Source organism: Sorghum bicolor, chromosome 1, assembly GCF_000003195.3.
Source record: "Sorghum bicolor cultivar BTx623 chromosome 1, Sorghum_bicolor_NCBIv3, whole genome shotgun sequence".
Classification (NCBI taxonomy): domain Eukaryota; kingdom Viridiplantae; phylum Streptophyta; class Magnoliopsida; order Poales; family Poaceae; genus Sorghum; species Sorghum bicolor.
This window is the reverse complement of record NC_012870.2, coordinates 66,866,570-66,886,096: the sequence shown is the minus strand read 5'-3', so window position 1 is coordinate 66,886,096 and position 19,527 is coordinate 66,866,570. Positions and strand designations below refer to the sequence as shown.

The 19,527-nt window shown below is 45.5% G+C and overlaps 3 protein-coding genes across 3 annotated transcripts; 2 read left to right on the top strand and 1 right to left on the bottom strand.

Moving 5' to 3' along the window:
• LOC8083663 (putative pentatricopeptide repeat-containing protein At3g16710, mitochondrial) lies at nucleotides 1,335-3,753 on the top strand. Its single transcript, XM_002467859.2, has one exon. The coding sequence runs from the start codon at nucleotides 1,710-1,712 to the stop codon at nucleotides 3,384-3,386; it is 1,677 nt and encodes a 558-aa protein (XP_002467904.1). The 5' UTR covers nucleotides 1,335-1,709; the 3' UTR covers nucleotides 3,387-3,753.
• LOC8082336 (vicilin-like seed storage protein At2g28490) lies at nucleotides 3,956-6,444 on the bottom strand. Its single transcript, XM_002465265.2, has 5 exons — nucleotides 5,914-6,444; nucleotides 5,618-5,805; nucleotides 5,417-5,497; nucleotides 4,827-5,312; nucleotides 3,956-4,678 (listed from the first exon to the last, which is right to left on the bottom strand). Exons 1-5 carry the CDS (start codon nucleotides 6,284-6,286, stop codon nucleotides 4,205-4,207), a joined length of 1,602 nt encoding a protein of 533 aa, XP_002465310.1. The 5' UTR covers nucleotides 6,287-6,444; the 3' UTR covers nucleotides 3,956-4,204.
• Nucleotides 9,149-13,832, top strand: LOC8082334 (transcription factor RF2b). Its single transcript, XM_002467857.2, has 4 exons — nucleotides 9,149-9,833; nucleotides 11,856-11,988; nucleotides 12,487-12,571; nucleotides 13,038-13,832. The coding sequence occupies exons 1-4, from the start codon at nucleotides 9,361-9,363 to the stop codon at nucleotides 13,394-13,396; spliced, it is 1,050 nt and encodes a 349-aa protein (XP_002467902.2). The 5' UTR covers nucleotides 9,149-9,360; the 3' UTR covers nucleotides 13,397-13,832.

Here is a 19,527-nt window from a genome sequence, read left to right as displayed (position 1 = left end):
TGAATAAACAGTTGGGCAGTGGTATGGTGATGTCCTAAAATCAGCAATGGTGGAAACACACACCCATAGGATAAAGAAAGCATAACCCAATGATGCCATTGATCCCTTCTTTTGTATCATCAAGATTAAATATTAGCACCTCTCAAAAAAAAGACTAAATATTAGCACAGAAAAGTATCTATGCTTGTGTGACTTCTTATTTTCTGAGCTTTTATTAGATTTTTCTTGGGGCACAAGAAGGGGTTGAGCTTAGCAGAAAATATGTATGACATACCAGGAATACAAACCAGTGATGCATCAAAGATTCACAGGCATGGGTCAGAACCAAAATTATTTCATATTAACAATCCTACAAAAATTTTCAGAGATGAACAACCATAATGTGCTGAAGGAAAAATGTATAGCAATTAACTGAAATTGTAGGTCTTTGTACAGAGCAGGCCAACACATCAGAGCAAACAATTATGGATTAGCTAATGCATCTGAGTAACAATCTTGCATATAGCCAGTTAAATCCCAATTGACCTTTACAAATTTACAAGAAAAGAATGAAATAGAAGAACAAAGAATAACTAAATAACAAGCTACAATTAACCATTGTCAGAATAGAAAGCTATCATAAATTTGCTTTGGATAATACTAGATCTAGGCAGAACGTTGCCTAAGTCAATTGCACATGTACAGTTTGAAAAATTATGGCTGAAGGTACTGTTTGCTGATTTATTGTGAGAGAAAAACACTGCTGATTGGCAGAAAAAGTATGGCTTACAATCCAGTCACGTGACAAACTTAACAAGAATATGCACTAAAAAAAACCCACTAAGGACCTTGGCTGCCTTCTTATGAGGATGTGATCAGCCAGAGCCTGAAGACCAAGATTCGTGTTTTTCCCTATGGCTTGGCAGTTGGCACCATGGAATCCTAATTTTCAATAGCCTAGCAAAATATGCCAACAAAACCACATAGCTAATATATTAGCTATTCAGCTTCATGATCATATAGCAGGATGTATTCAAATGACCTTGAAGAGAACAAAACTGGAAATACAAATAGATGCAGAACAACATAATTTGCGAGTGAGTGAAACAGAAAGACAAATTAAGAGTCATATTGGTGTAATTTGAAACCATAATTATCTCCAAAATCAACTTTAAGATGGCCACGAACCAAAGGACCAAAACTATGAGTTGCATCATTGTCACAGCTCATGGAATGGAAAACCAAGAGTTGGATCATGGAAATGAGTGAATGAGTGAAGAGATAAGCAAAGCCGCAAACATTTTGGGACCAAAGGACGCGCTGGTTACCTCATGGGTATTCCGTCAAACAACTCCTGTGCGCTATCAATGTCGACGTCGAGTCCGATGTTAGAGGTGGTGGTGGCGGGTGCTGCTGGGGCTGTGAATGCTGTAGATGGCCGGGGAAAGTGGAGATGAGGGGGCGTCCTTGCGGGGGGCACAACGGTGCAGTCGTGCAGAGATGGAGCGTGCAGGTGCGGGTTGTGGCCGCGGTCGTGCTCGTGCTGACAAGGGGTGCGGGGGAGGGACGCCGAAACTGCGGTCCTGACGTAAAGCCTCCGCGCTTTTTTTTCCCGTTTTCATCAGTAGCAGAAGAGATTGCTTTGCGGTGCATCGATCGAGAGCCACTGGTTTCTCTCGCTCTCCAAACCACATCTGCTCAGCTCGCCTCCCACACACGCCCTTTCCACCATGGCTTCCCTCTACGTCGTCCACCACACCTCGCTACCACTCTCCCCGCCCCACCAGCTGACGGCCCCCGAGCCCCCTCGCGCGCCGCCCCCTTCCTCGCGCCTCCCCGCTGTGCCGTCCTCCTCTCACCATGTCAGCGCCCTCCCTCGACCCGCGGCGGCTCCCTCCGCCTTCGCGCGCCACTGCAAAGCGCCGGTCCGGGACCACGACGCCGAGCTCCTCCGCGCTCTACAGTCCAACGGCAACGGCACCCTCCACGGAGACGCAGCACCGTCGCAAGTCCTCGGTTCCCGCTCCGACGGACCGGGCGGCGACGGCAGGAGCAAGAGGTCGCGTTTCTGCGCCCGGGATTGCGCGAAGCGGATCATGGAGCTGCCCGTGGAGGAGCGGGTGAAGGTGCTCGACCTCCTGCCGCGCGACGACGACGCGCTCACCGTCTCCGACTACAACGACATCCTCTCGGCGCTGGCTCGCGCGGGGGACCACGCCACGGCCGTCGCGCTGTTCCGCGCCATGCCCGTCGCCCCCGACGCCCAGTCCTTCGCCACCGCCGTGCAGTGCCTCTGCCGCCAGGGCGCGCCCGACGAGGCCAAGCTCGCAATCGACGAGATGGTGGCGCGCGGGTTCCGCCCCAGCGTCGCCACGTTCTCGGCCGTCGTGGGGTGCCTCTGCAAGCGCGGACGCGTCACCAAGGCCATGGAGGTGTTCGACGCCATGCGCGCGCTCGGGTGCGAGCCGACCATCCGCAGCTACAACAGCCTCGTCGGCGGGCTCTGCTACGTCGGGCGGCTGGAGGAGGCGCTCGACCTCCTCAACAAGCTCAAGGACTCGCCCATGACGCCCGACATCTACACCTTCACCATCGTGCTCGACGGGTTCTGCAAGGTCGGGCGGACGGAGGAGGCCACGGCCATCTTCCACGATGCAATCGGGATGGGCCTCTCGCCGACGATATTCACCTACAACGCGCTCCTGAACGGGCACTGCAAGGAGGGGAACCCGCTCAAGGCGTTCGCGCTGCTCATGGAGATGTGCGGCAACGACGCCGCCTGCCCGCCAGACAAGATCAGCTTCGGGATCGTGCTGACGGCGCTGCTCCGCGCCGGCGAGACCTCAGCGGCGTGGCAGACGTACAAGCGGATGGAGCGCGCTGGGTTCGAGGTGGACGGGCGCGCGCTGGACACGCTGGTTCGGGGCCTGTTCCGGCGGTGCGCGACGGACGTGTCCGCCCTCGGCGACGCCAAGGAGGTGTTCGCGAAGGTGGTGGCTTCGGGCCACGAGCCGGTGTCGTACACGTACTGCCTGATGGCGCAGGCGCTGGCGCGCGGCGGCGAGGTGGACGCAGCCGTGGCGCTCCTGGAGGATATGGTGCGCAAGGGGTACGCGCTGCGGAAGCGCGCCTACACGGACGTGGTGCGCGCGCTCTGTGACCGCGGCAGGGCCCTCGACGCGCTGCAGGTGCTGGTGCTCGTGATGATCGTGAGGGACTTCGTGCCAGGACGGAACGCGTTCGAAGCGCTCCTGGGCGAGCTGAGCCGGCAGGGGCGGTGGGCCGACGCCATGGCCGTGTACGCCGCCGCGGTGAAGCGCGGCGTGGTAGTCTCGTGGAAGCACCTCGGCAGAGAGGCGCTCCCGCCGGAGGAGCCCGTCCGGCTGGGCGTCCTGGTCCCGCAGTGACCGTTCGTCTTTGGGCGGGATTACATCCTTCCGAGGCTTTGCGGTGTTGGCAGACTTGGAAGCGGGCTTCCACCATTCTGCTTCAGTGCTTCCGTTGCTGAAGACGAACAGTTCTGCAAGTTTGAGCTGCTTGCAGATGGCATCATGAATCTCTCTGACTCTCTGAGGAACAGGTGTAGATTTTGGCAAATGTTGGAGAGACCGCAAATGTACCAATTTTATGTGAATCATTTGTGCTCGGATTAGCCGGACGGCACAGCTTACGAGTTACCGAGCATACCGTCGCTTGCTCAGTACTGCCATTCTTGTTCATAAATCGTACCTTGTAGATCACCCAAAAGTTCAAATGGTTTGCCATTCTGCACCATTGGTTTCGCTGTTATTCTTATTTTCCGATAAACAACTTTAACTAAATATATATCAAAAATATTAATATCTATAGTATATAGAACATAATTAGTATCATGGTTTGTTAATATATTTATTTAAAGATATAAATATTATACATATTTTTATGTAAATAGTCAAAACCCCAAAACCACGACAGTTATTTTAGGAATTTTAGGACGAAGGAGAAGGAATACCGACGCTGAATTACAGGTCCTGATTTCTGATACCAAAAGCATGCCTGCATTGCTCGACTTTCGAATCTGCGTGCCTGCATGGATGATAATCCTGCTTTCATAGCTGTACACGCACAAAGCACTTTATTTATAGACGGCGCCACGAACAAAACGCGATCACTGACAAGGCGCAGCAGCAGTCTAGGAAACACTCGTGGCGCGCGTGCTTCGTTAGGATGATCAAGCAGCTTACTCCTACACCACCTGCTCGACGACCAGCGGCACTGGTGCCTCCTCCCTCTCCCTCCTCCCCTTCTTCTTCCCATGCTTCTCCTCCTCCTCCTCCTTCCCTGACGCGTGGAACGACGGCATTATCAGGGCCTCCCTCTGCGCGCGCACCAGCTTACTGAACTCCTCCTCGCGAGCGCCGAACGCGGCGGCGATCTCCGGCCCCAGCAGGGTGCGGAGCACCGAGGAGGCGCCCACCAGGAACTGCGGCCGGTTGCGGCGCGCCGAGGTGGTGAAGCCGAAGAACTCGAAGGGCCCGCCCCGCGACGCCACCTGGCAGAAGGGGAAGTAGCGCGGGATCCAGAACACGTCGCCGGGCCGCACCACCTCGCTCATCGCCAGCGACCCGTTCGGGAACACCACCTGGATCGTGCCTTCCCCGCCCAGCACCACGCCGTACTCCGTCGCCCGAGGGTTCACGTGCGGCGCCAGCAGCGACCCCTGTCGATCATGCAGATGCAGCAGCAGGCACAGAATGATGATCGATCAGCTTTAATTGGCCGCCGTGCGTGCGATCAGCTTAATCTTGTTCGCAGAATTAAGGAATCCCAACAAGAAGTCGGTCGGCCGGTTCACGGCGCGCACGCACCGCGGTGAGGTTTACGAGGTAGACGCCGATGTCGGGGTGCTTGAGGGGCTCGTACTGGTGCTTGTCGACGGAGACGGTCCAGCCGTAGCTGTTCCGGAACCCGGGCTCGCTGTCGTAGAGGTTGTACGGCTCCGTCGCGCCCCCCTTCTTCTTGCCCTTCTTGTTCGTCTCCGCGGTGTCGCCGCCGCCCGCCCCTCCTCCGATGAACCTGTTCACCAGCTTCCTCCACGACCACGTCGGCCGCCGTGCGTCGTCATCGCTGCCGCACTCGTCGCCTTCGTCTCCCCTGCCGACCGGCCTCCACGCGCCAGCGCCAGCACCAGCACGAGCACCCTCGCACCGCGTTCCCCTGTCCAGCACGTCGTTCCCGCCCTGCCCACGCTCCTCTTCGCCGCCACCGCCCTCGGGCTCCACGTCCGCGGTGTAGTGCACGATGGGGCCGCCGGTTTTTGCCAGCAGGATACTTGCCAACTCGTCGTAGGTGGCCTATGTACAAAAGGACATGCAAATCATGCATACATGGTCCTACTAGTATGTATCCCTTAGAGCACGATGTGAACTGTTCAGATATGATTTGTAGTATATCTCACGTTGAAGGCATGGGTAAGCGTCTTCGGTCCGAAACCGGCGATGACCGACGCCGGGTGCCCTGCGCCGCCGAGGTAGAAGGCCTGCATTGGATTTGGATCATGCATGGTTCATCAGTGCTACTGTGCGAGATTTGCAGATTGCAAGTACGTACATGTTCTCTTGCAACAGAAAAACAGGAAGACGACGGTATATGCAGAGACCTGATAAGGAGGTCCAAAGAAGCCAAGGCTATCGGAGGCGTCGATGCTGCATATGATCTGTAGCCTCTGCCCTTTGCCGGTGTTGACCAAGTAGAAGGTGGATCCGGCGTCGATGTGGAGCACGTCGCCCATCTTGAGCTTCCTCTCCACGAGCTCATCCTTGTGAATATACCCAACCTTCACTTCCCCTGCTCATCACAACAGTATCACGATTTCCATCTCATCGGTCGGTACGTCGTGTTCTAGTGTGTCGCACGCGCACGCATAGAAAATAGATCAGCGTGCACACGACGTACCCCGCTGCACGAAGAGAGTGATGCTGGAGTCGAGGTACTGCGGCACGAACAGCGTCTTGGGCTCCATGGTGATGAAGCCGATGTGCATGAGCCCGTCGCGGCACGCGAAGGCGGCGGCCGGCGGCCACGGCTGGCCGCGCACCACGCGCACCTGCCCGCCCTCCGACTCGACCACCTTCTCCAGCCGGTCCAGCACGAACAGCCCCCTCCCCTTGCCCTGCTTGCCCTGCTCTTCCTCCTCGGCCGGCCTCCATTCCCCCTCGCCCTCCTCCCACCAGCCCTCGGCGCCGTGCCGTGGCGCCGCCGCCGAACACCGCGAGAGGAGGAGCAGCAGGAGGACGAGCAGCGGCGGCGCCATCACAGCGCGATCCATTCACGTGCCTGACTTCTTCTTCCAAGCTCCGTAACCTTGCTCGATCGCTTGCGCGCTCTCTCTTTCTCCTGGTCAGCTCCGTAAACAGTACAGTGCTTTTACGGACGCCGGTGGGGCGGTGCATATAGAGGCGACAGGTGAGTGTGAGGGCATCGCACGTGTCGTCGTGCATGGCTGAGGAGGCAATTTGGTTCAGAAGAAAACTCGGTGGACGGGTGGAGCATGGCTAGCAGGTCCGTCATCCGTGCATAACCCACCTGACCTCGCAACGCGACGCGTGTCTGCTTCTCTGGTGACACGGATGCTGGGTCTCAGACTCCTCCGCAGCTACGTGGGCGTTCGCCGAATGTGTTAAGGTCTGTTTAAGGGGGGATGAAAATTTTTTTTTATGTCACATCGAATATGTCAAAAGGATGTCGGAAGAGGTTTTTAGAAACTAATAAAAAAACAAATTACATAGCTCGTCAGGAAACTGCAAGACAAATCTATTAAACATAATTAATCCGTCATTAGCACATGTGGGTTACTGTAGCACTTAAGGCTAATCATAGAGTAACTAGGCTTAAAAGATTCATCTCATGATTTTCAACCAAACTGTGTAATTAGTTTATTTTTTTATCTACATTTAATGTTCCGTGCATGTGTCCAAAGATTCGATGGGATGGATGAAAATTTTTTAGGTGGGGAACTAAACAGGGCCTAAGCCTGGTTTACTTCCAGCCTAGAACCCAAAATTTTTCAAGATTCTTCGTCACATCGAATATTTAGACATATACATAGAGTATTAAATATAGACGAAAATAAAAACTAATTGCACAGTTCGATCGGAATTGACGAGACGGATTTTTTGAACCTACTTTCTCCATAGTTGGACAATAATCACCACAAACAGATGAAAATACTACAGTGTCGCGAAATTTTTTTCTATTAAACTAAACACGGGCTAGTACTCTCTTCATTTTAAATTATAAATAATTTAGAGAAATTAAAGTATTTTGAAATTTGACAAAAATTATAAAAAAAATACTAAGATTTATAACTTAAAGTGAGTATACTAAAAAAAATAATTAAGAAAGAATCTAATGATATTTAGTTGGTGTCATAATAGTTGTTATTTTATAATACAAATTTGGTTAAACTTAAGTTACTTTGACTTTTCAAAATTTTTAAAATAACTTATAATTTGGGATGAAGGAAGTAGCATTTTTTTTCTCATAACAAATGAGAAAATTTTTTAGACGGACTCACATAGTCACGTCCAAGGCACATCGGCTTATGTTGCTTCTCGGGCACATTGGCTTTTCTTGCTTCTCGCCTTTGGACCACTGATAAATTTTATTCATGGTAAAATATTAGAAATGCTGTTTACAACAATTTAACACTTGTTTTTTCTTTTCTCTTTCTCTCTTCTTCTCTAACTTCTGCTGGCTTAACTCAGGGAAGAGATGCCAACCAAAACAGTAAGGATGTCACGGTTAGAGTTTTAACGATGTTAGGAGGCGGCCGAGTCAAGTCAGGAGGAGGCGGCGTGTTAGCATAAGAGAATTTGGGGTAGAAAAGATAAAACTTTGGAGAAGGAAAAGCAGAGCAGCGAGATAGAAGAACGGATTTGATTGAGATATCAGGGTTTAAATTCATTCTTTACATGCATTCTTTACATGCCTTGCTCTTGGGTGATCTCACAACTTTTATATACCGGCGTGCTAGCACTTGCCTCAGCAGCATAGCCACTCTATAGCCTAGAAATTAAGCCCACATTATCCCAGTAATATGAGTACTTGCTTTTTTGGTGCGAGTGCTATGCCTCTTCGCTATTGTCGGACGACCCATACTAGTTGGTCCAGCTTCTGGTGTGTCGGGTGGTGTCTCACTGGTGCCATCAGTAGATCGGCGGGAGAAGAAGGAGGTCATTGCGAGCGATAGAGTCTTTTGAAGCTCTATCGTGGGCACCGAGCTTTAATGGGACCAACACATTGGGAGGAAGAAAGAAGATGCAATACAAAATAATCGAGTGTGGGAAGATCTCAAAACACTCGAGTGACGGAAAAATTTACCTTAGAGGTGTGTTTGATTGGATCAATATATTTTGGATGTGAGATGGGTTTATGAATGAGTAGCGTTTTTTAGCCGATTTGGATAGAGATATCAACCATAGGAGAATATTCTCTATAGATGCTGGCTAAGCTCGTCCATAAAAATCTGTTAGACAAGCTCGTCTATGTCTTCTAATATTTGTTATTAGTAAATAAGTTAAGAATTATTAGTATGTTATATTATTATTTATTAATTACAATGGTAGATTTAGTTTAGATAAGTGTTAATATATTGATTAGTGCATGTTTTGTATGCAGGTACTATAGTATTTTTATCTTATTTAATAAATAGTATCTAATTATAGACTAATTAGATTTAAAAAATTTGTCTCGCAAATTATTCTCTAGCTATGTTTTTAATTTTATAAATAATTTATATTTAGTACACGTATAAATATTCAATATGACGAGCAGTAAACTTTATCGGCGCAACCAAACGGAGCTTAATCCAACGGTTCATGTCAGGAAGGAATGTGCTCTTGAGGAAGAAAACTGTTTGCGCAGTGTAGGCGCAGCTCCATATACTCCCATCCATCCAGCACCGGCGCGGGGCGCGCGGCGTGCGGCGTGCAGCAGGGCAATGGCACGGAGGCACGGACGCGACTCGCTGCCGCACCACCGAGAAGGCGACTTGTCTCGTCGTCCCCGTGGCCCCGTGGTGGCTCACATGCTTGCTACGGAGTAGCCGGCTATAGGCTACTAGCAGCCTCACTCTCAGATCGGCGGGCAGATCCCACTCCACTCCACTGCTTCCTCCACCCCACCCCACCCCACCCCACCTCTTAAAATCCAAACCAAACCCGAAAGCACCACGAAACACGGCAGCAGCAGCAGCCGCAGCCTGCGTGCCTGCCTATCCACCACCCTTCCTTCCTCCTCCAGCCTCCCGGGCTCGGACACACCCGCGCGCGCCCTCGCGCGGACAGGCCGACAGCGGCAGCGAGGGAGGCGGAGCGGGGGCTGCGCTGCGCCGGCCTCGCAATGCAGCAGCCGGAGCATGCCGATCCGCCGGGCCGGGCCTTCCCGCCACCGGCGGCGCCGGCGTCTGCCGCCGCGCGCGGCGCGCACCACCGCCGGGCCAGATCTGAGGTTGCCTTCCGCCTCCCGGACGACCTCGGCCTCGGCGGCGGCGGCGGCCCCGACGGCGACGCCTTCGACGAGATCGGCTCCGAGGACGACCTCTTCTCCACCTTCATGGACATCGAGAAGATCTCCTCCTCCGGGCCGTCCGACCGCGACCGCGACCGCGCCGCCGAGACCTCGTCTCCGCCGCGCCCCAAGCACCGCCACAGCAGCTCCGTCGACGGCTCGGGCCTTTTCTTCTCGCCCGGCATCGGCGGCGGCGCGGGGAAGGATGCCGCGGCGTCGCTGGCCGAGGTCATGGAGGCCAAGAAGGCCATGACTCCTGAGCAGCTGGCCGAGCTCGCCGCCATCGACCCCAAGCGCGCCAAGAGGTACCGCCTCCTCGATCGCGGCAAACCATCCATTTCTTTAGTTTCCATGCTTGGCATTGTTACTCATGCTTAGCCTCAGGCGCCGAGTGATCGACTAGCTCCAGGATTAGTTGGTAGAGAAATATGCTATAGATCAATTCTCTTGTTTCGCCGAGGTGGCGAGGAATTAGATCAGGCGTCGAGGGCAATCATGCATGCATGCATGCTTTCTGATGGAAGTGGCTGGGGATTAAAGGAAAGACGCGCATCTACCCTTGGGCCTTGTTTACTTCCAAATTTTTTTGCAAAATAGAAATAGTAGCACTTTCGTTTGTATTTGACAAATATTGTCCAATTATGGACTAACTATGCTCAAAAGATTCGTCTCGTCAATTTTGACCAAATTGTGCAATTAGTTTTTATTTTCATCTATATTTAATACTCAATGCATACGTCTAAAGATTCGATGTGACGGGGAATCTGAAAAATTTTGCAAAATTTTTCGGGAACTAAACAAGGCCTTGTTTTGTTCCTCTGCGGGCACTGTGTATGGATATGGATAGATTGTGCTGGTTGGTTAATTGGGGGTTGGGAGTTAAGGTACTGGTGGTGGTGCTTTAGCGCTTGGTTGGTGGGATTAGGGACAAGTGCTTGTTCCTCTGAGGCTGACGCGTGCTTTTTCTACTCTTTTTGCTGGGTGTTGGGGGGGGTTTGAGCCCGTTGATCATGATTGGAAAAAGGAGGTCAACGAAAAGGGCGACTGGGTATTTTCTTAGCTTTGAAGCTATATTTCCCAGTTTTAGTTTGAGGGTTTACAGATGAAATGCTGAGATATAAGCTAGATGGCTGGTTTCGAGGATTATATTGTTTAGTTTTGACAATTAAGAATGATGTTAGATGAATGCTTTTTTGTTGGGTGAGATGAAAAGAAAATGAAGCACATTGGAAAAGTGAGTCATTGCAGATGATTAGAAAAACCTGGCTATATTGATAGTGGAAGGCAGTAGGAAGGAACAACCACTGAAAACTATCCAATCAAATCAGTGAAACTAACAAGTTCTAACCATTTTATCTATTGTATCTCTATTGAAACTATGAACAATACCTGGCGGTCATTGGTTGAAATTTTAATAGAGAAATGTGAAATCGTGAATAATGTTGGAAGCAATTGGATTTTACATTTCTAATAATCACGTGACATAATCCTGCCACCAAAACCAGATGCTTTCATCTTTAGCACAGCAGAGATCTCATTAGTAACAAATAGTGCTATCCAAACTGAGTAGCTGATAACATGATATCCACTGTTCATAGTTAAATTCTAATGCCTCAAAATTATGCTCCATCATTGCCGGTTTTTTGATCTCTTTTGTTCTTAGACATTTTACCTGTGCCTACTGTTTGACTTGTATTAGTAAAGGGAAATTAGAAATAACAGATACTCCCTCTGTTCCAAATTATAGCTCACTTTCGCTTTGTTCTAAGTCAATCTCATCTAACTTTGACCAAGTTTTTATAAAAATGTATTAACACCTACAGGCTAAAATAAATGCACTTTCAAAACATATGTCATGGAATTTGATGTTACAGATGTTAGTGTTTTTTTTTCTACGAACTTGGTCAAAGTTAGAGAAGTTTTACTGAGGAGAAACCCAAAGTGAACTATAAGTTGAAACAGAGGGAGTACATGTTACATCACAGTGATTTGTCAATTGTCAAAGAAATAGTTTATCGGCAGATATGTAGAAACGTTTACTCATGAATTGGATTTATCCAGTATCTTCCTTCTTCAACAAAGCTCCTGCCTTCGCTTAAAATCTTTGTAGAAATGTATATATGTTGGTTGTTGTAGTATGATCCATCTGTGTAGATTGATTGTTCCTTTAAGTCTACATTGGAAAAGAGGAATTGAATGTAAACAAATTATATTCAGGTTGTGGCTAATGGTCCATCTGGTTAGGGTCTGGATCTATTGCCTCCGGAATCATTTCTTCAAATATCATCTTGGTTTACATTAACATTTTGTGTTAATTTTTCATGCAGAATTCTAGCTAACAGACAATCGGCAGCTAGATCGAAAGAAAGAAAGGCTCGTTATATAACAGAACTTGAGAGGAAGGTCCAAACTCTTCAGACTGAAGCCACCACCCTCTCAGCTCAACTCACACTATTTCAGGTGCCTTTCTATCTATCTGTCTGTTTGGACATCAGATCAAGTTTAAGTTCATGCTATTTCTGAAAGTGATATTTTGTAGGAGCAAAATAATCATTTTCCTCTGATGTCATCATAACAAACATGGACCTATCCCCTGATAGCGAGGCGTCTATCAAACTATAGCTTCTTTACAAATTGTGTCTAGCTTAATAGTTTTCTGCATGTGCCTTCTGAGAACTTGTGTATCTTTATTTATTAGGACAGTTGCACATGGTGTGACCAATCTAAGCATCTCCACATTGAATATCAATTCTGGTATTGTGAGCAATCTGAAGAACTGAATGTCGATGATCTGTATTTGAGTTTATTTATGTTGGTTGTCAACTTTGACTGTCGGCTTCTGGTTGTTTCTATGTTTTATGTGTTTGGTTTTTGAAAGACTGTACACTTTACTGGTTTGCTATACTGTTGTATTAATTAGCTGGATGACCTTTATATGTTGCTTTCAATCTCTTGCAGAGGGACACGACTGGACTTTCTGCAGAAAATGCAGAGCTTAAGATAAGGTTACAGGCCATGGAGCAACAGGCTCAACTCCGTGATGGTGAGCATTGAACAGAGTAGACAAATAAATTATGTTATCTTCAATAAGTATCTTTCCCATTCCCTGGAACATTAAGTAATAATAAGACTGTAAAATAGTTTTTAGCCTTATACAATAAAAGAAGTTTCATTTTTCCTAGTCCTAGTTCCTTTCTCTACCTAAAACTAGAACTCCTTCCTTTTAAATTATAAGTTATTCTAAATGTTCAAGTGCCACAATCTTTTGAAGTAGTGCCTTTTGACATAAAACCCCTCATTAATTGCAGTAGGACGCATGTAGTTTTTCTCTAATGTGGACAATTTGCCATTATATATCTTGCCATGATATACAGTGACTTATTATATCTATATGGAACACAGCACTAATTACATTTTACTTACAAAGAACAAGTCAATGACTGGAAATTGTGTTATGACAATTTCTTTATTCTACTTGTACATTCTAAACAATCTCATATATCTTGCAGCTCTGAATGATGCACTAAAGCAGGAGCTGGAGAGGCTTAAGCATGCTACTGGTGAGATGACCAATTCCAGCGAGACATATAACATGAGATTTCAACATGTTCCATACAACTCTTCCTTCTTCCCGCTTTCCCAGCAAAATGCATCCCCACACCTTGGTACCACCCAGTTGCCACCACCGTACCCACCCCATCCCAATGTGCCAAACCACCAGATGCTGTCCCACCCAAACACTCTCCCAGACATAATGCAGCAAGAGTCTCTTGGACGGCTGCAGGGTTTGGACATTGGAAAGGGGCCACTGGTTGTGAAGTCAGAGAGCAGCTCGATCTCTGCAAGTGAAAGCAGCAGCACCTTCTAACGAGACCTGCCAATGAGAATCTGCCGTTCCAATAGGTCCCATTGTTCATAATAGCCTGACATCCTTGTGCTGCTTCCTGCGCTCTGTAAGCTTATTTGTTATTTAATTCATTCAATTAGTTCAAATTGTTCGTTATCGCACTGGCTGATCAATCCATGTTGTAGAATGATCCAGGAACCCTTCAAGTCTGTTTGTTTTGGGCTCATTTCCTGTTTCTGTGTTCGGTATTATCAGGGCATTTGGATTTTGGAGTGAAAATCTCTGATGGTACTTTGTTGTTTTTAGCCATGTTGACTGCTTCATGAATCCTTTCCTTTGAACATACAATGTATTCTCTGCAAATTGTTGATCCCTGTACATTTTGTGTTGGCAAGCTAGTTTGATCAAAGCGTACTCTTGATTTATGAAATGTTATCGCATTGAGGGATTTCAATCATCCTTCAGAGATTCAGAGTTAATCAGATGTTGTGTCATTGGACTGTAAGGCTTGTTTAGTTCACCCCAAAAATCAAAAACTTTTTAAGATTCTCCGTCAAATCGAATCTTACAAACATTAAATATAGATAAAAATAAAAACTCTATAAATTGCAAGATGAATTTTTTGAGCCTAGTTGATCTATAATTAAATAATATTTACTAAATAAAAACAAAAATGCTACGGTACCCACTAAACAAGGCCTAAGTAAAGCGCAAAAGAAAATGTTAATGAAAGACCAAATTTGAAGTGTCCGTGTTGGGCCCATGACCCATTGACCCATTTGCTAGCTTTTACTGCTTATGATGACCACCTATGCAAATATACGGTTCCATCCTGGCTCCGCAGAGACGAGCTTCACTCGAGAGCCAGCTGGGCAGATCCAGCGGACAAGACAGTGGCCACATGTCAGTCTTTTTTTTGAACTTGGCCCACATGTCAGTCTTAGTAGTCATTTTATATTTGTATCAACTCATTATGCGAACCAAACATCTTTAGAGAGGCATTGCATCCGCATATACAACCAACTAAACACACTTCTTTCCAATTCAAGGTCATTTCATCCATTCAACCTATTTCCACTCGTCAGGATATAGGATATAGATCTCTACAAGAAATCTCATTTGAGTTCTAGCAACCAAACACACCTCTTGTGCTTTCGATCCGACCTCATCAGCAGCCAGAGCACGTGCATTCCTTGCCATGGCATGGTCTCATGGAGCCTGTTGCTCCTAATGCTCGCTCATGGAGCTTGCACCGCGTGCCCGATATCTACACATTGCCCACCACCTCAATCCATCAACGCTCCATCACTGCCACCGTTGAGCGCTAATGTCTAGTCTCCTAGCCGCCACCATCGCAGTCGTAGTAGAACACTAGTGCCTTCCACTCTTAGCAGTATCAGAAATGCAAATGAAGTAGGGTTTTTAATTTTGGTATTATAATTTTTATCAACTCATTAAGCGAACCAAACATCTTTAGAGAGGCATTGTATCCGCATATACAACCAACTAAATACACTTCTTTTTAATTCAAGGTCACTTCATCCACTCAACCTATCTCCTCTCGTTAGGATATAGGATATAGAGCTCTACAAAAAATCTCATTCGAGCTCTAGCAACCAAACACACCTCTTGTGCTTTTGATCTGACTTCATCAGTAGCCAGAGCACGTGCATTCCTTGTCATGGTCATGGTCTCATGGAGCCTGCTGCTCCTCATGCTCGCTCATGGAGCTTGCACTGCGCGCCCGATATCTACACATTGCCCACCACCTCAATCCACCGACGCTCCATCACCGCCACCGTTGAGCGCTAATGCCTAGTCTCCAAGCCGCCACCGTCGCAGTAGTAGTAGAACACTAGTGCCTTATACTCTTAGCCCTACTTAGCACCATCAGAAATGCAAATGAAGTAGGGTTTTTAATTTCGGTATTAGAATTTTTATAGCTACCCTCGGAAATCACCAAAATCGGTCGAAATTTCATCATTTTATAAATTTAAACATGAAGTACGATTTCAAATTTTTTAGATCGAAACAGAATATTAGCATGACTTATGAGTTATGACTACACGTCTATTGACCACAAGAATATACAATACAGACAAAGAAAAAGGTGACTATATAAAGGAGTATACCATGTATTAGTATAATATGAAATTTTGGATTTTGCAGCCACCCCTAGTATTCCAAAATTAGTAAAGTTTCAGCGAATTTTTGAACCCTGATATGGTCGGCTGCCCCAAAAAAACGGGTCAGGAAAGATGATTAGCTAGGTACGGGAGCTCCGATAGGGGTTGACCTAGAAAAGATCCGTACATAAATTAACTATAAGAATAAGAATTATTTATCTGTTATTATTTAGTTGGTCTAAGATTCGATCAGATCTTTTTCCTTCCAGTAGAAGGTACACCGAAGCAAAGCTTAATATTGTTTGATCAGCTAGGTAGTTTATTTTGAACTATTGATTAGAGTGTTTATATATGTACACTAGTGTTGCTAACTTCCTGATCGAAAAAAAAAATGTGTTGCTAACTTGTCAACAGCTAGTGACTGACTGACTGTAGTGAGTAGTGACGGACAATAGTAAGTAGTAACCAATGTTTTAACTAGCGGGCTAAGACGTTTAGCGGTTCATGTCTAAAACAGCTAATAGCGGAGCTAAAATCGGGCTATAGCGGAATATAGCGGCTAAATTGTACATGAACACAAATAGCGGCACTCTGCCTCAAAAGGCTATAGCAGGCTATAGCGGTAACTATAGCGGGATATTTAAAACTATGGTAGTAACACGAGTGGAATCAAACTCCCAAAAGCCAACGTTCGGTTTGATTATTCATGAGTGAAGTCACTTCGTCGTGTCTGATATGTAGCCATTTTTTTCTTTTATATAAATCTAAACTTGGGACACATTTCTGAACAAATAGCCATTTATATAGAACGAGCTTGGGACGTGACCAAGTTATGCAAACCAAAAACTATTTGGACATCTAATCTAAAAGTACGGTATAATTTTTGTTTTTATTGACTGTAAAATGCTAATATTTTTTTTATTAGATAAAGGATAGTTTATACCTGGCTTCATCTACCAATAAGTAGAATCAGATCAATTATTACAATGTTCGGCCCATAGGCTAGCATACGAGCTGTAAAAGTAATATCTTACAACGACCCACACAAAAGAACAAAGTAAAGTTTTTTAACTAAAGAAGACCAATAGACTTATTTGACAACCAACCATTGGAGAAATAGATTCTATGGATTCCAAAGTTCACATATAAATCTATCTTAAAATTATAGGGTGGGAGATGAGAAATAGATTCTATGGACTCTTTCTTCTTTCTTCTATGGGTTCTTTCTTTCTTCTTCAACAAATTTTAGGATTCTTCTTATACAATTATAGTTTATCACCGTGAATTCAATTCCAAAGATCCAGAAGGGGTTTAAAATATTTCCTGTGTGGTTCTCTGGACAAAAGATTAGCTATATTAAAATCATACAAAATTTTTTGAATGACTCAATCCATGAATTTTCAAAGGAAATTTAACATGTAGTCTATACTCTTAGAAACATTCATTTGTGTCTATCTCTTTATTCTAATTCTTTGTTTTTCATGTATTGTATTCAAATGTTTTCATTAGAAACTTTTATATATTTTCATTCGTGTAGGATTACAAGTGGCATGCAACTTCAATCATGTGTTTTCCCATTTTTATGTTAAATATCATGTGTTCCAAAAGACAATTATAACATGTTATTAGAAAACCAACAATTTCATGAAAGCTTGCAACATTATTCAATTTAAATCAATGCCTATACAACTACATTCCTATAGTCAAGTTTTGCTTTCACATTTTATATCGTGATATAGGACACCATACTCTATGTTGGAAAATGCATCTTAAATTTCTCATCATCATTTTGGTAGGTTAGGAAATTTAATAATAAATTCACGCTACAGACATAAAATTGTACAAAACATAGTGATAAAAAATTGATAATGCATTTTTTGAATAAATTATGATGTTCTCTATCATTTCATAGAAATAAAGTTTTGAAGACATTATAAATTTAACAAAAACATAACTTATACAATAGAAAAATAAAGATAAATCTTGTTAAGGGATAAATTGAACCAAGTCAAATAGTTAGGAGGAGTAATTGAAGGAAATGTTGGTTTAGGTCTTTAGGAGTGTTATTTAGAGTTCTGGACATAGACCAAATTTTGAGGAAGTACTATTAGGGTGTTTGGAACTACTAAAAGCTCTAGTTTGGTTTTGGTGAATTGATGAAATCCTAGTGCTAACCTTGTTTCTATAGTGATCAGTAGATAGGTAGCATGATTCCAAGTAATGGAGCAAATGGTGAAGATAATGGTGGTGATAGCCATGGTGATCAAGTGCCGAGCTTGGAAAAGAAGAAAGATAAAAATAAAAAGCTTAAGGCAAAAGTATAAATATTAGGAGCCTTTTGGTGTGAGTGGTTTGGGATTCAGCGAAGTCGTGAGAATGTTTTTCGCTAAGAAACACTTATCGGACGCTGGTGCCAGGAGCATCTAATGTTGGGGCTGTGTCCGTTAGTTCTGTCTTACGAGCATAGAAGTTGTGTGCTCAAGGTTTAGTACCGGACGCAGGGACCTGCGTGTCAGGTCACTTTCTAGGGTCATTGTACGCTGCGTACCGAATGTGCGGTATATGAGTCTGGTCAGTGCTGATGTAATAGTGTGTGGATTGCCTGAGAGGACTGGACGCATGGCCAAGTCCGGTCACTAAGCATCAGACGCATCCAGTCGTAAAAATCATGTTTTGGATCCTTTCTGAGTTGCGACCGGACCTTAGGGTCTAGCGCCCGATCAACTTGCAAAGAGCGTCTAGTGTGCACTTAACCGTTGAGATCTAGTGCGACGTTAAAAATGCAGTGATACGTGGTGAGAATCCAAGCACCGAGCACTGGAGTCTGTGCCCGATCATTTGGACCGGAGCGTCCGGTTGCCCCGAGTTCTGTGAGAACAGAGAGACAACGACTCTATTTCTTTTGAGGGGCTATAAAAAGTGGATAGCCTACTTAGGCTCACTCTCTTGGCCTTTTGCATTAACATATATAGAAACCTTGCGAGCCTATATAACACCCTCCTACTCATCTCCATCATTATTTCATCATCTTTGTGAGATTGAGAGAGAATTCAAGTGCATTACTTGAGTGATTGCGTCTAGAGGCACTTGGTGATTATGTTTCGTTGCGGGGCTCGCTTGTTACTCTTAGAGTTTATGGACTCCTAGATGGCTTGGTGCATAGGATCGTTGAGCAGAGGTTGGTGATTGCCTCTAACTTCGATCATGGTTATTGCGAGGGATTTTTTACTTTTTCGAGGCGGAGCGCCAAAAGGTATTCTAGTGGATTGCTCATGCCTTGTGTGATCATCATGTTATGTTGGTTGTACGAACCTTAGTGAGGGTTTGGCGTACGATGCCAATTAGCCCATGAACCTCCACGTAAGTGTATCGTCATAATGAGGACTAGCTTGCTAGTAAGCAAGTGAATCTCGATAAAAATCATTTTATGTCATCATTGATTCTGAGGTGATTGGTCTTCTTTGGTATTCACTCATACCACGATTGATTGGATCTTTCCTCAACGCTACGGTATATCATTCTATCACTCTTTTGCTTTACTTTATGTACCTAGCTTGTGGTAGTTGTAACTAGTCGTGTAGTTTAACTTTCTAGTTGCTTTTTATTTTAGTCTAGCTAAACTAGTGTAGAGAGTAGAAACTTAACTCTTGAATGTTTAGTGATCTTAATTGACTATAATTGTTGGTAGGTGACTTGCTCTTTTAGTAGGCTAACGCAACACTCAGCTTCGCGTTTTGTTTGTCTAACAAGTTTGTTTAAGTGTTATTGTAGAATTTTATAGGCTCTTCACCCTCTCTCTAGCTATTAGGACCTTTCAACTGCTTTGCTCCATGATTTAGAGCTCTGCTCTATATTGTTTAGCTAAATGATTTTAGCTTCACGCACTCCGTTTGAAGAAAATGGTGGAGTTGAGAGATGCTCTCCGAGCTTTCATTTTTTAAAGCTGCTCCACGATAAAGTTTGTAAAAAAAAAATTATGGAGTAGTTCCAAACACTTTTGTGGAAGCATATAAACCCTAATTTATG